We start from the raw sequence: 14,998 nt of genomic DNA, 5'->3' as shown, positions 1-14,998 counted from the left end.
TATATTTTATTAAAAGGAAAAAAGTTTATTGAACGTAATTCAATTGATATTTCAGTGTCGTAATACTACTTTTCTCGCTTAATTATACAGTATTGTTTTTATTTGCGATAGGATCTCTCCTTCATGCTCGATTTAATGAGTCCGCGAGTCAGATTCTTTTGTGAAAGTTTACACATTTAAGCATAAAAAAGAATGCATACAAAGTAAATATTCCTCCAATCGGTCTCTATAGATTGAAAATTATTTTTCATTATTGGTTGAAAATAATTAGTTATAATCCGATCGGGATAGCATTAATTTGAGCAGAAATGATTAACATGTATATTTGTTTAGTTTCATTTCTTTGATTTCAAATATTCCTTTGTATTCAAGTATACGTTCATTAAAAAACGAGGTACGTACAAATGAATTCTTCAAACAATAAAGAAATTGAGTGACGCATTCATTTTAACGGCAACCGAATTAGAATCTTCTCATTCTTGGTTCTCACACTAATTTACGTGAGACTACGATGACGATAATGCTCAACAGACATGCTTTCCCTTTCCACGGTGTTGCGTCTTTATTATGTGAGAAATATGTAATGCAGCATCATGGTAGTCTATCATTGAGATAATTGGAGTATAATAGCGACTAACGTTGAAAGTACATAAAGAAAAGAACATTATATCTTTCGCCAAGACGAAACATATTAATTACTTCAAATTTGTCCGTACAACACAACATTTTATAATGAAAAAGAATATTTCATAAAAATATATAGTGTTTAGATAAAAATTCGTATTAAAAATATTATCGAGTAAAAGTTCGAAGATAAACAAAATTCTAATACAAAAATCAAGTATATCATAAATATATACATATATATATATATATATATATATATATATATAAATCAAATTTTATGTTACATTACTCAAACTGTGAATTCTATAAATATGAAACTACCGCGTGCACGACTCGACCGGTTAGGAAGGAAGGATAAAATACGACTAGATGGCGTTCATTGGAACGTTAGAAACGAGTGGAACCGAAGCGAGTGGAACCGACGAGAGATATGTATAATGGAAGGAGTGGGGGTAAGCGTTCCGAATTTCGGTCGTTCCGCTAGTCGGCGCGAAGCGAGCGTCGATCAGTCGGTAGCGACGCGTCCCGGGCGCAAGTCGCTTCATTAGCGATGTTGTTTAGTGTTTCTCGCGACTGTGGCCTTCGGGCAAACGTTCGCGATGCTGTTCCTTGTCATCATCCCCCGTTTCGCGCTGCCATTGGCACTCTCGTCATTCTTATTCTTATATCTTTGCAACCGGCTTTCTCGCAAGAAAGTCTGGCGAATCGTATGAGAGTGATCAGCGAAGATCTCGATCGACAATTGAATGATATTATGGCATCACAAGCTGTTAATTATACCACCGTCAACACGACAGGACTACCCTACAACGCCACCACAAAGTTCAATCCTAAGGGAATGGGACAGCTTTACAACGTCACCAACATGTTCATCGATGTTGTTCAAAGTAAACAGGCTTATCCAGAAGGTAAATCAAGTTATATTTATTACATACATACATACATATACATATATACCCATATGTCTTTCTCTGTCTTTCCCTTAGTCTGCTTTTGTCTCTCTCTCTCTTTCTTTCTTTCTCTTTTTGTGTCTCGTCCTTTCCCCTTCTATTCATCTCTCCCTCTTTCTCTCTCTCGTTCGCGCGCACGCACAAGCACGCACATCATCAGACGAAGCAACACTCTCCACCTACGCACATCATCGCCCTGTTTTCATCCTTTCCTCTGTCTTCTTCCGTTCATGCTAACGAAATATGAGACCTCCTCGTTGTTAAAGCTTGAATATATTTTTTAAATTTAAAACGGGAATAAATGAAATATCTTAGGATTCTTAGAAAAGTACGGTTACGCCCTGCGCCGCCAGGGTCGCGGGAAAATGGCCGGCAGCTTGTTGGTAAACAGATCGCTGTCAAACGACCTTTCATTCCACGATAAAAAAGAATCTCTTTTGTTTTCTCTCTTTATCTCTCTTTTCTCTTCTTTCTCTCTTTTTCTTTTTATTTTGTACTTTGTTTTTATGTACTAAAGATTCATTATCTCAAGATAATTACATGTAGCAGTAGCAGGAAGAAATTCGATCGATATGTGTATTTTGAACGAATTTTTCCTGGACTATATGAATTCATAGGTTTTCCTATTAAATTCATCTTTAATAGAACAAATGTGCTTTGCTTTTTTATTTTGACTTTATTGGATATTCTTGATTTTTCGGTTTTATTGATGGTTCTCTTTGTTTTGAGTTTCGTTTCATATACATATATACGTGTGGGTAGTAACCAAAGTGTCGTTCGACCATTATAAATACGACGATTCCATTTGAGACTCATATTTATCAAATGATTTTTATATAGATAAATTATTATTATTATTATTATTATTATTATTATTATTATTATTATTATTTTTTTATTTTTATTTTTATTTTTACTTCTATTATTATTATATAATGTCAACACAAATCATTAAATATAATTAATAAGCTATGCCAAACATGCTATATTTAAATATCTCGAATATATATTCGACCTAGCAACACGTATATGCAGGTCGAATAATTGGATAGCAAATCATTGCAACTACGAGGAAAGAATGATTGAAATGATAATAATGTCAGTGTACAGATTTTCGATAGAAGTCAAACATCGATGATAGAAAAAAAGCAAACTTTTTACTCGTCAAATATACGTGCTGGTAATTAAACAAGTGTAATTATAAAAGTAATTATAAAATAAATTTATTAATACTCTCTAATAATTAGTACAAACGTATGTATATAGTACGTACTAAGTTATATACTATTTCGTTTCTAAAAGAAAAAGAAAATACGAAAAAAGAAAATGTCAACTAACGTCTACGAAATTAATTCTATTTCTGTCATACCATATTAAGCTTTTCTCCAATCGTAGGGCAACGTCCATAGAGCAAATACTTGAACCAGTTCTGAAAGAACCGGATCCCTGTCTACTGCCTGCTTTTACGAAATATCATATCTGTTGTGTCGATATCTTACAAACGAACAAATGAACGAACGGATAAAGTTATTTCTTGATTATTACGTTACACATTCCTTATACAACAGAAATACGTAATAATATCGTAATATGATCTTAATTTAAAATAGTATTAGAATATATCGAATCAATCGATAATTATCAGTGAATGATAAAAATGTTATCTAGGCTTTTCAAAACTTGTTACTTTCATATATTCTATCTCTGATAGATTTACTTTCTCTCTCTTTGTCTCTCTCTCTCTCTTTTTCTCTCTCTTTCTCTCTTTTCTTTACATATTTTCTCTTTCTTCTTCTGGATAGTCAAGCCGTTAGCTCTCGTTTTTTTCGTCTGCAACGTCGAGACAAGTACATCAACCTTATGGGATTTTTCGAAGGGAGAGAAAGAAAAAAAAAAGAAATAAAGAAAGAGAGAAAAGGAGATGTATATTATATGTACATACATATATACGTTTTTTTTCGTACGCGATTCATCCGGCGTGGTAGGGGGGAAACCATGCAACTATATTTGCAAGTCTTTTAAATTTCTTTCTTTCACCCCTCCCTTCCCCTATTCTTTCTTTCTTTCTTTCTTTCTTTCACACTTTATTTGAACTTTATTTTAAAAGTCTGGCGAGATAACTGAATGCAATGCTCTTTTTAGTTGGATCAACGACCCGTACGCGTGTTAAATATATGAGTGTGAGAAGGAAAGATAGATCATCACTCCTCTCTCTCTCTCTCTCTCTCTCTCTCTCTCTCTCTCTCTCTCTCTCTCTCTCTCTCTCTCTCTCTCTCTCTGTTAGTATGGTTCACGTCTAGCAGGAAGTTGATAGTGGACGACACAACGTGTTCGTCATCACCCAGTAGAGATGTCTCTTGCCTGTCTCTGTCTGTCTGTCTGTCTGTTTCTCAGTTTTTTTTGTCCATAGACACACTATTTCCCTTGCAATACGAATCAACTTTTCTGCTTGTCAATGAATTTATTTTCGAATGACGTCTGCGCGCAAATATCAATCGGCTTTAAAATCAGTAACTCAGCTCACGTCCATCGGGACTTTCTCCCGTCAAAATGGAGCACGGTGTTGTTGGATTGTTCCGAGAGAGTTTCGATGAATGCACGCACCCACCCCGCCGCCCCGATCTCTTTTCGTTCTTTGATATAACTCTACCAGGAAAACATTATTTCTACCTTTACAATACGATTTTAATTTTAATCTTGACGCTAGGAAAAACCCCTATTACTTGGATGGAATTAAAAAAAGAAAGTGTGTGTGTGTGTGTTACATATAAAATAATAATTTTTAAAATTAATTTTTGTTTATTTTTGTTTAACGTTATATTCGTTTATTGAATTATTGTGAACTACGATGTTATTTGATTATTTTATAAATAAAATTAATTTTACGTCACAAATGATCGATGAAAATTAAAATAAGATCGGTGGAAAGGATTTACAAAATGAAACATAATTCTTAACGATGTAGCATAATTTAATTATTGATAATCGTGATACGGTTGCGCGTACGTTGCTATGATCTTTCCGGAAATGCGATAAGTATATAGTAGGCACTGTTTCTCGCAAAACATGAATAGGATAGGGCTCGGTTCCGGTCGTGAAACTGATAACGAAGAAAGTTCAACGATAACAAACCATGTAGTTGTGTTGTTGTGTATATATTGTATATATCGTCTTGTTAAACTTACACGACAAACTACATTTGTTCGTATTATTTATGAATAAAATTTTCTTCGTTACTTCGTTCAAGATAATAAAACATTTTGTAATAAATTTTATATATGAATAATATTATTACTTTGCATTTACTTTTCATTTCTTTTGTATAGATGTTTTTTAAAACAACTGTTTAGGTTTTATAAATAATTATTGTGGTGTTATTTAAAATGAAGTAGATTTTTTCATTCAACACACAATATCACGAATTAGCTATTTGTTTCATATTTAAAGTTGTCGAAAAGAAGCAGTAAATATACACATCGTATATTACAATAGATCACGATTAGATATGCGCTGATAAACGTCTTTTTTCTTTTCTCCCTCATTCTTTTGAATACTCGAGGCGTAACGGCATCACTAACGGCATGGATCATCCTTGATCAGTTGACGCATCTCTCCTATCGGTTCGATTTTTCTTTTGTTCCGTTTGATCGCAAGGATATAACATAATATGAAATAATCTTTTTAAATGACGTCATTGAACCTCTATACAACGACAAAGATTTATAGATAAATTGTTAAATTAAAAATTAACGGCAAATATTCTATTACATTAATGGATTTCTATCATTTGCGAGCATAGCACATAAAAGTACTAACGAATATCAATTATCTTTTATATCTTTTAATCATTTATTGTATTTTATATTTTATATACGTGAAATAATTTATAAGATATTCAATCAATTAAATGCGAATATTTTGTAAAATGTAACGCTCTACTGTAAAACGTAGAGAACTAACGATATCCTATCTCTGTTGAAATGTAAATATAATAACTCATTGTATTTTATTTCTGTGAGTACAAATAACTCGTAATATCCTATTTCTTTTAAAGTATGTATTTTAAGAAAAAGAAAAAAACTAAAAAAAATGTATATAATAAAAAGATAATTATTACTTAAATAATAGAAACATATACAAAATTCTATTCATAATAGACATATATATACAATAAGAAACATCGTAATAGATAAAATAACAAAGAATCGAGGAGGAAAAAAGATATATAATTGGAAAAAATTATAATCTGCTATAGACGAAGGGAAAATACAAGTTGATAATTCCGCGTATTGCAAAAGTCTCTACCCGAATAGTCGACGTTAACGAAATTAACTTAAAGCCAGCGAAGCTAGTTCCATTTACGTGGATTGACGAAAAATATATTATCTCGTCCTGTCATTCACTGCCACTGGCAAACGTTTCCGACATGTGGCTACGAATGAATCTGCCTGAATATCCTAGCTTTTCCTGTTGCGGCAGCTCGATTCAATTTTATTACCATTACCTACCGAAAAAGGGTGCTTTGTAAACTATATATATATATATGTATATGTATCTATCTATCTCTCTATCTCTCTCTCTCTCTCTCTTCCTCTCTTTTTCTATCTTATTCACATGCACACTCTTACTTAAATTCATTTTTTTTCACACAGACGTTCGTTCGATCGTCGATGAATAATGCTTACTACCTGTAGATATGTACAACTCGTCGTTCACTCGATCGATTTTCGACTCTCTCACAAAAGACCTCACAAATTCAACCTTATCTATTCTCTGTCTGTCTGTTTCTTTCCTTCTTTCTTTCTCTTTCTATTTCTCTTTCTTTTTTCTCTCTCTTGTACTTCCGCTCCTCTATTAAAAGAATATACAAAGAAGATAGAAAAAAGATAGGAAAAAGAAAAAGATAAAAAGTTAAATCTCGAGTATCTTCATGAAATCGTTCGTCCTTTTTCGCAGGAACCACGCACTTTTATATATAAACCCTCGATGTCAGATTTGTCTCTGTTCTTTGTCCTCTCTCTTAGCGTCTTCACCTTAATTAATTAGCGTCTATCGATCGTCACGGGAATAATTACTAACCTTTACAATTAGTTATCGGATTAATCTGATTGAATGAGAACTTTCGATCAAATATCTATGGAAATATCCTTTGATTGATTATCATGGAATTTTATTTGAATTATGAAGACATTCTTCTTTCTTTTTTTCTTTTTTATTATTTTTATTTTTTTTATTTTCTTTTTTTCGTAATCGTGTTTATGAGACGTGAGAGAAGTTCAAAACTGTGTCAAGGAGAACGTGAGATTGGAAAAGATATTCTTTCAGTGCAAATTATACATATATATATCTTTATTTCTACTAAATACAATTGGTTGCGTTTATTCGACAATTCGTCGTCGTAGTAGTATTTTCTACCGAGTTTATAGGGATTTATTATTCTCTTTGTAGAATTCAACTTACGCGTGTGGAACGCTTTAAAATTCATGGGAAATGCATTTGATAAAAGGAGATACGCAACATGGTGTGAAAGAAAGAAATATTTAAAAAGAAATAGAGAGAGACAGAGAGAAAGAAATAAAGAAATTCTTATTTATCGATACGAAATAATCGTCTTTTCTCCGCTGTATCTCTGATAAAGAACAGATAAGAAAGAAAATAAAGAAAGAAAGAAAAATCACGTTTATCTCTTGTAGTATGTCGTTAAACTTACTAGTTACTCGATAAAGGAAATGAAAATATCACTTGGATATATATATGTATAATGAATGTTGATAAATAATAGTACTGTTTAATATTATTAATTATTATCTTTTCTTTCTATTACTTATCATTACTGATTTATGTCGGTATACTTTCAATAAAAATAGAAAATTGTTACAAAAGAAAAGAAAAAAACAATGTATATGTGTCATTTTTATATCAAAGCAATAATTTCCTTCTACTATTTTTTTTTTTAATTTTACTATTAAAACACTTGATGAGCGCACTTAGCTTCTTATATAAAAATTAATTTCTTTAACAACATTAGGTTTAGAATCATTTACCAACAAAAATTTCTATTTTCCTTCAATAGTAAATGATGCAACAATTTATATAATTTTATTAACTTTGTTCACTCTTGTTCTTTTATAAAATCAATCAATTTTGCATATTAATATGTACTCATATAAAAAGAAAAATTATTATTTACTATAAAACTATTCCTAGATTCGAAACATGAACTAAAGTTGAATCGTTTATCAACTCTGAATGAATATTTGTAATTAACGCGTTTACCATTTATATTATGTTTAAGCAGATGTTGTGGAATATTTTTTTCCCTGTCGATACAGCAAAATCAATTGCGAATACATATGGCAATTCGTCATCGCATGCGTGTCGTACATATGGCATGAGTGAGAGTCTACAATTGCAAACTTTACTTTTCTCTTCTTTCCTCATTCTCCTCCTCCTCTCCTAGCCCGGTTTCCACCCTCACTCAATTACATATAGGAGATCATTGTATGCATGAACTGTACAAAGAAAGTCCTCCACGATCGAACGAGAATGTTCGTTGTAAATTAGAAATCGACATTGAATTATACGTCGAATTATGCACAAAAACATTCTTTAATATTTTTTCAATAATTCGCTTCGTTCAACGTAATTCCTGTACACTGTTTATAGCATCAATTAAATAAAGTAACGTTATTAGTAGATATTTAAACATTCTACGGATAATAAAGTTTCTTTTCTAAGCAACGAACGGATAACTTGCAAATTGATTTATACCGGTACGTGTTTGTATATTTGGATAGTAGGAAAAAAAAGATTAAAATTCGATCTGATGAGTGAAGAAAGTGTTAAAAAATAGAAGAACCTTGATAGACTCTATATGTGGGTTCTATTATTTGATTTATTTTATACGATATTATGTTGACTTATAATAATAATGATAATGAAAAATGTTTCAAAGTATATAAATAAAAAAATACTTGTTATATTGTTTATAAATCAATAGTTTAAGATAATTTTGAATCGAGTTGAAGAATAAATTTCTTTCAATATCTATCCAGAAACAAAAAGATAAATATAATGTTTTTTTTTTTAATAATAATAATACTGCATTGCAATGTTTTCTATTAATACAACGTAATTTTATCTTATAACACGATCGTGATGCGGATAAAAGATATGAATCAATCTTTTTGTACATTATCATGAATTTCTTGTGTACGATGATTAATCAAATGTCACGATAATTGGTATGTCCTGATTTTCCTGTATGTAGATGTTTAATCTTTTAAAGCACTTGATCGTAAATGAAATAAGATTCTTTAACGTTCGTACGTATATTTATGATGAGAATTTAAGTAAATAAAAAGATTCAATACGGTATCCAGACTTTTATTGAAACTCATAAAACTATATAATATTACGTTGTTTAGATATTTTCGAGTAAATAAAAAAAAACCTGACAGGATGACAATAATTTCCAATAAAGATACAGTCAATAAATGATTGATAAACAAGAGATAATAACGACACCATTCTTTCTTTTTATTCTTTTTTTCCTATGAAAATTAAAATTCTTATTTCTTGCTTGTCACCGATCGTTATCGTATTGGATTCAAAGAAAAAAGAAAGGAAAAAAAATTATTAATCTGCTCGTGTTAAAAGAAAGAAAGAAAGAAAGATAGCTCGTGATCTCAATTCTAATACGAGTTACTCATCTTGAGGACAACACAAAACGAGACTTCCTTTATCTTTTTTCCTTTCCTCCCTTCATCTCTTTCTCTCTCTCTCTCTCTTTTTCTTTTTCTTTTTCTCTTGGCCGCTTTTTCTAGAGCACCGAGCCGATTAACCACGTCTGATCGATTCGTGCTGATTTCGGTGTTCTACTTATGCGTTTAATTAAAATTTGCTCGAGGTCACGTTCGACATCCTACTTCGGTAATACTTCGATTTTAATTCTCTTGTTGCGCTTTAGTTTTAATTCTCATATCTTAGAAAACCGCAAAGATTGACAATTTAAAAAGTATGTAGTTTGAAGCACCCACTACTATATTACTATTTGTGGAATAGAAATATGTATAAGTATATTGAAAAAATAAAGATTTATTATTTAAATTATTATATTTCATTTTTACTAATTTTGTCATTTTTTTCATTTTCAATAATATATATTTTATTAGAAATAATTTAATTACAAATTAATATGGTTATTTACCGATCTGTTAAAGAATTTTTCTGACAATATAAGATATTGATTTTATAGAATTTTATAGATTATTGAACAATAAATTCCATCGAATAAAAATTATTTGACATTAGTTTATTGTTAGTCTCGTTATATATCAGACAGATGACAACGTAGAGAGTTATATTCGTTGTTAAATTATTCATCGTAGAGGGAGTACGAATAATTGCATTATTGTCTACGTGAAATTTTTTGAATGACGTATGCAATGAGAACGAATAGACCCCAAAAAAAAAGGTTCCTTTGGTGAACGCGTAACGAAGTAATATCACGATAACAAAGAGAGACGTTAATGAGGTAGACGTTTCCATTCCCCCCCCTCCACCCCCAAAAAAAGAAAAACCCCATGCCCAGAGTTTCAAATAGAAAAGAAAGAAAAGAAAAATGGGGGAAAATACGACTTTTTCAGAAAGACTCACACGACATTTTACGTCCAACCAAATTTGATTTTCTCAAACTATGGAACACAGACGGGAAATACATACGTACTAAATTTCCATGTAAATTGTTCACGAATCATGCGAATCTAGATCAATATGTATGCATATTTGCATAGAAATTTTGAATGGTAGCATATTAAAAAAAAAAAAAACGAAAGAAAATGTTCAGCAGCAGGCTCGTACATACGAGAGAACACGCACAAAAATGTAATACATAAATAATTTTCTTATTATTTATTATCCACATATATATATATATATATATATTTCTCTCACACTCTCTATCTCTCTCTATCTCGTATATTTTCCTTTTTTCCCCCTTTATCACCATCATACTTTTTGTAATAAAATCGAGTTTCTTATTCCGCGTAGTAGTCTCCTTTTTATCCAATCCTTTACGTCTATATATCCCACGTCGAAGTGGATACGTGAACACGAACGAGCAAAGTTCGCTGGCGCGGCAAACACTTTGAATTTCCAAGTGTCGTCATCTCGTCGAACGGGACTTACTAACGCGGCTACGAGTCTTTCTACGGTCCAGCGAGTTTTAACGGCGTTAACAAAGACCCCCAGAAGCTTTATTCCCTAAGTCGATGAGATATCCTCGTGATCGTCCGAGCGGTAGGACGACGTCAACCATTACTATTACTTTGTTCACCGAAAGCGAATAGCGCGAATCGAATGAATTATTCATTCTTTTTCTGTAGACGTTCTTTTTTCATTAAAAAAAATTTCCTTATATTGTATATAGGATCGGTTTAATATTTATTTTTCATCGCGAAAAATAATCTTCTTATATATATATGAGCAGTTTATTTTGGAAATGGCCTAACTCTATTTATGTTCAAATCGAGATATTGAAGGGTTTGTGTTTTAATGCAATGAAAAATATACGTACAAGATACTAACGAGTTATACCGCTTAAGTGTATCTAAAGGTGTTAAATTTATATTTCCTATTAAAATGGTGGCAATTATTAAGTAAATAATATGCGTTTTCTTACCACGAATGAAGTTAGGCAACTTTCAAAATAAACGGCTCGTATATATATTAGGTATAACACATTTTCGATACCGTGATATTATTATCAAATTTTCGTTGCATCAAAATTTTTATCTTTCCATTTCTTTTTTTTTTCTTCGTCATAAAAACAAAGATTCAAGGAATAGAAGATATGTGGTTACTTTATAGATAAATAATAATTTAGAGAGTTTGAAAGGTACCACGAGTTAATTGCTAGATATAAATATGCGTTCCTCTAGTCAAATTCATCTTACACAATTGTTCTTTCTTTCTTTCCCTCTCTCCTCCTCTTCCTCTTAATGTTTTTTTGTTTTCTTTATATTCATATATACAATCATTCATTAATCTCTCTCGGGCAAGCCACGATCGCAATTTCGATACACGTGATTCCTAATTAAGATCCTAATCGTGTTTGATAGGAAGATAGCCGATAAGCTAAAGATCTCTGATGATACTTCTATCTCTCTCTCTCTCTATCTCTGTTTCTCTGTAATCTCATTCGATTCTCGCGCCTATGAAATTCCACAATCGACTAAGGTAACATCTCTTTTTTTTTCTCTTATCGGTCTTCTTGCCTACTCCATCTTTTGATCTTTTTCTTTTTTGAACTGATATAAACTAATGTTTTTACGTATCAAGCAAATAAATTTTTTGATCGGTTAACGTTAATTTATGACATCGATTTTAATTTAGAATTAAATGAATAATTATAAGATAAGAAGAAATATAGTAAATGTAATACTTGTCACGAAGAAATAATAATATTTTATGTTTTAGTTTATAACTAACTAATTTAATAATAAGCGATAACTATTTCTACCTCATATATCCGAATATAATCGTTGATCACAGTTTAATTGATTAATAAAATTAATGAATATTTTATTTATTTTTTTATCATGACAGAAGTTAAATATTCATAATGAATTTATATTTTTCTGTAGTAAATATCCGAAATTAAAGATTAATAATTCGATGATCATACGGATAACCCGTGCTAATACAAAGGGAAAAAATTAAAAACGCCACTCTTCCGCCCTCTTCTTACACGAAATTCGACTTGTACGTGGACATGCTACTCGATTTGTAAACTTCGTCATAAGATACCCAGAGCACCGTTTATACGCGAGTACTCGCGTAGCTGGGACACGTTTTCGCTTTATAGCGCTTAATCGTCGCTTAAGCAGCGCGTTGAACTTCCAGTTTCCAAGTACGTATGTATGTGTATCTCGAGACAGGGATTAACGTGTGTGCGATGCGTGTTCGTGTACAATACGATACGTACACATATATGTATACCCATGTCGAAGTGGTTTCATACATCGTGTGCATTGGCACGTACGGTACACGAACGTGCGTGTACTTAAACGTTTGTATGTGTTTGCATGCATGAATTACAAGAGAAAAACGGGACTCGCTTTTAGGATGAGAGCAGTCAAAGGTCTGGCATACTTGGTATCTTGCTTGGTTTCTTAATCATTTCGAACATTGTATATTAAACATGTATTATAATTATGATTTTTTTTTATTTTTAACGAAATGTATTATGTTTGTTTATATTTAATTAAATTAGAACTTGTGATAAATATGTTTATGTATACATGGGTGGGTTGAATTCTAAGCTTCGACAAGAACAACTTTTTTTTTTTTCCTATAAAATTGTTTCTACGTTACATTCAAAACTTTTCAATCCGCCCAAGTGTATGTTCGTGTGTTTATGGTTTACATGCTTAAATTCGAATCGTAAAAGCAATTTTTTAATTGCTTGGCTTAGAAAGAAAATAGTCAAAAGTTTTTATTTAAAATGAATTTCTGTGAAATGAATACGATAAGGTATTCGAGTGAGTTTCGTTTTCTTTTTTTTTCTTCTTTTTTTTTTTATGTAGAACTAGTAGCGATGAATTTCCTACTTCATCGTATGGCATCTCTACGACACATTCAATGACGATAGCAAAAGGATGAAAAGTTTAACGAAATTTTCTTTACGACTTAAACGCGAGAAATGGACTTCGTGATTGGTTCTTCGGTAGAACCCGATCTTCCACCGAGAAAGAATGTCGTATACGGCGAGTTCTTCGTAAAAACTAGTACCTGTTCTCGTAGGCTTCTCAGGAACCGGATTTTCATTGGCACACCCTATATAAGGACACGTTTATGCACAATTATACAAGAAACGTTCTCATTTCTAAAATATGTATGTATATATATGTTTCATTCAATAGGTTTTCTATATCGTTAATTTTGCATAAAGTGATATAAACAAACAATTAGTTTCCACAAATGCATATTGACGTGATGATATTGAAAAATAAATGCGAATATTCTACTCGACGAGAGTTTTATATTTTCAAAAGCAAAAAAGTATAGAATATTACGTTTATTACTAGTAAAGAATAATTGAAGTATTTCATACAAAATAAATAATAAATTCGTAGAGTTCGAATTTTTTTCAATTTTTAAATGAATTTGTTTGACGTACTAACGTTATTAGATCCAAATATACCTCTACATCCATATTCGATATTGCATATTTTTCAAGTATAACTATGCGAACGATGTGTTCCAGACAGAGAGAAAGGAATTTCAATTAAATTTTTACACCACGTTCATTGTTCGTCTAATCCAATGGCGTTGCAGTTAAATATGTAGGAAGTAATGTCGAGAATTTTTCTACGTAGATATCCTACTGTGTTACTATTAATAGCTTATTAAACTATTTACTAGAAAATGTTTCAACGAACGGAGAACGTGTTACGGAGATTTGAATATCAGACATCATTTTTTATTCAATTAATTTCTTTCAAACGAAACTGAATGCATTATTGATTGATTGTTCTCTTTATATTTTTTCTATTTCTTTTTTATTTTTATTTTATTTTTTGTTTCTTTTGTAATAAAAACATTGTACCTATATGTATTTAGTTTTTATTTCCATTTCTGTTTGTTACTTTTTTTTTCTTTTCCTTTTTTTTTTTTTTTTATAAATACCTATCGCATGCTTTCCTCTGCAATTCCATAACTATAGATGCTCTCTCAATCATAAACTTCTTTCAATTTGATTCGAAGCCATCTTTTGTAAAGGGAACTGCATTTAACTTGCTTAAAAATGCGTTCCTTTCGTGCCACAACTCTTGGTTAAATTACCGCGAAAATTTTTCGATAAAAAAGGAACGCTTTTAACGTAAAAGAAATAGTCTTTGTAAAATAGAACCGTTTGCTGAGGTATTTTTATACGTGTGCATACATACACACACACAAAGACACATACATATTTTATAAGCATATGCATCTGGTTAATTCAGTAAAACGAAGTATATTAAACTAAAGTTTACTTTTACAGAAATAACATTTTTGTATTCTTTCTTCGCAGAAAATTCTATTTAACTGATCCAAAAGTTGGGATTATTATATTCATTAATTTTCATTTATTTTCAATACGTTTTTACCAACGATGAAACTACAATTTGATTTACCTTTTGTCCTAGTTCTTATTATTGTATTCAAAAATAAAAAAGTCCTCTTCTTCAAATTTATAAGGCAAAGTTCATTTCGCTTTTCCATACCTTTCATTAGTTGCTCTTTCCTCGTCTCTGCCGTACCTTTTATGCATCCACGAAGAAATATCTCTCATATAAGAGCGAAAGGAAAAGTAAAGAATAATGAAAGAAGGGAATTAGAAAGCTCGTAAGTTCGAAGAATGAAACTTCCACTCTTTCTTT

The 14,998-nt window shown here is 31.1% G+C and overlaps 1 protein-coding gene across 6 annotated transcripts in view; it reads left to right on the top strand.

The window, feature by feature from the left end:
* Positions 1-1,111: 1,111 nt before the first annotated feature.
* The window catches only part of LOC107071848 (prominin-like protein), a 39,944-nt gene continuing 26,057 nt past the window's right edge, over positions 1,112-14,998 (top strand). For all 6 annotated transcript variants that reach the window (XR_001476503.2, XM_089170443.1, XM_089170442.1 and 3 more), the window contains exon 1: positions 1,112-1,535. Coding sequence is in view for 5 of the 6 variants with exons in the window: in XM_089170443.1 (XP_089026569.1) it covers positions 1,178-1,535 (358 nt within the window). In the remaining variant the exon portion in view is untranslated. The remainder of the gene's footprint in view (positions 1,536-14,998) is intronic.

Source organism: Polistes dominula, unplaced genomic scaffold (genome assembly GCF_049000335.1).
Source record: "Polistes dominula isolate Pdom_NZ unplaced genomic scaffold, Pdom_raw_medaka contig_15, whole genome shotgun sequence".
Lineage (NCBI taxonomy): Eukaryota > Metazoa > Arthropoda > Insecta > Hymenoptera > Vespidae > Polistes > Polistes dominula.
This window is presented reverse-complemented; position numbering and strand designations above follow the sequence as displayed.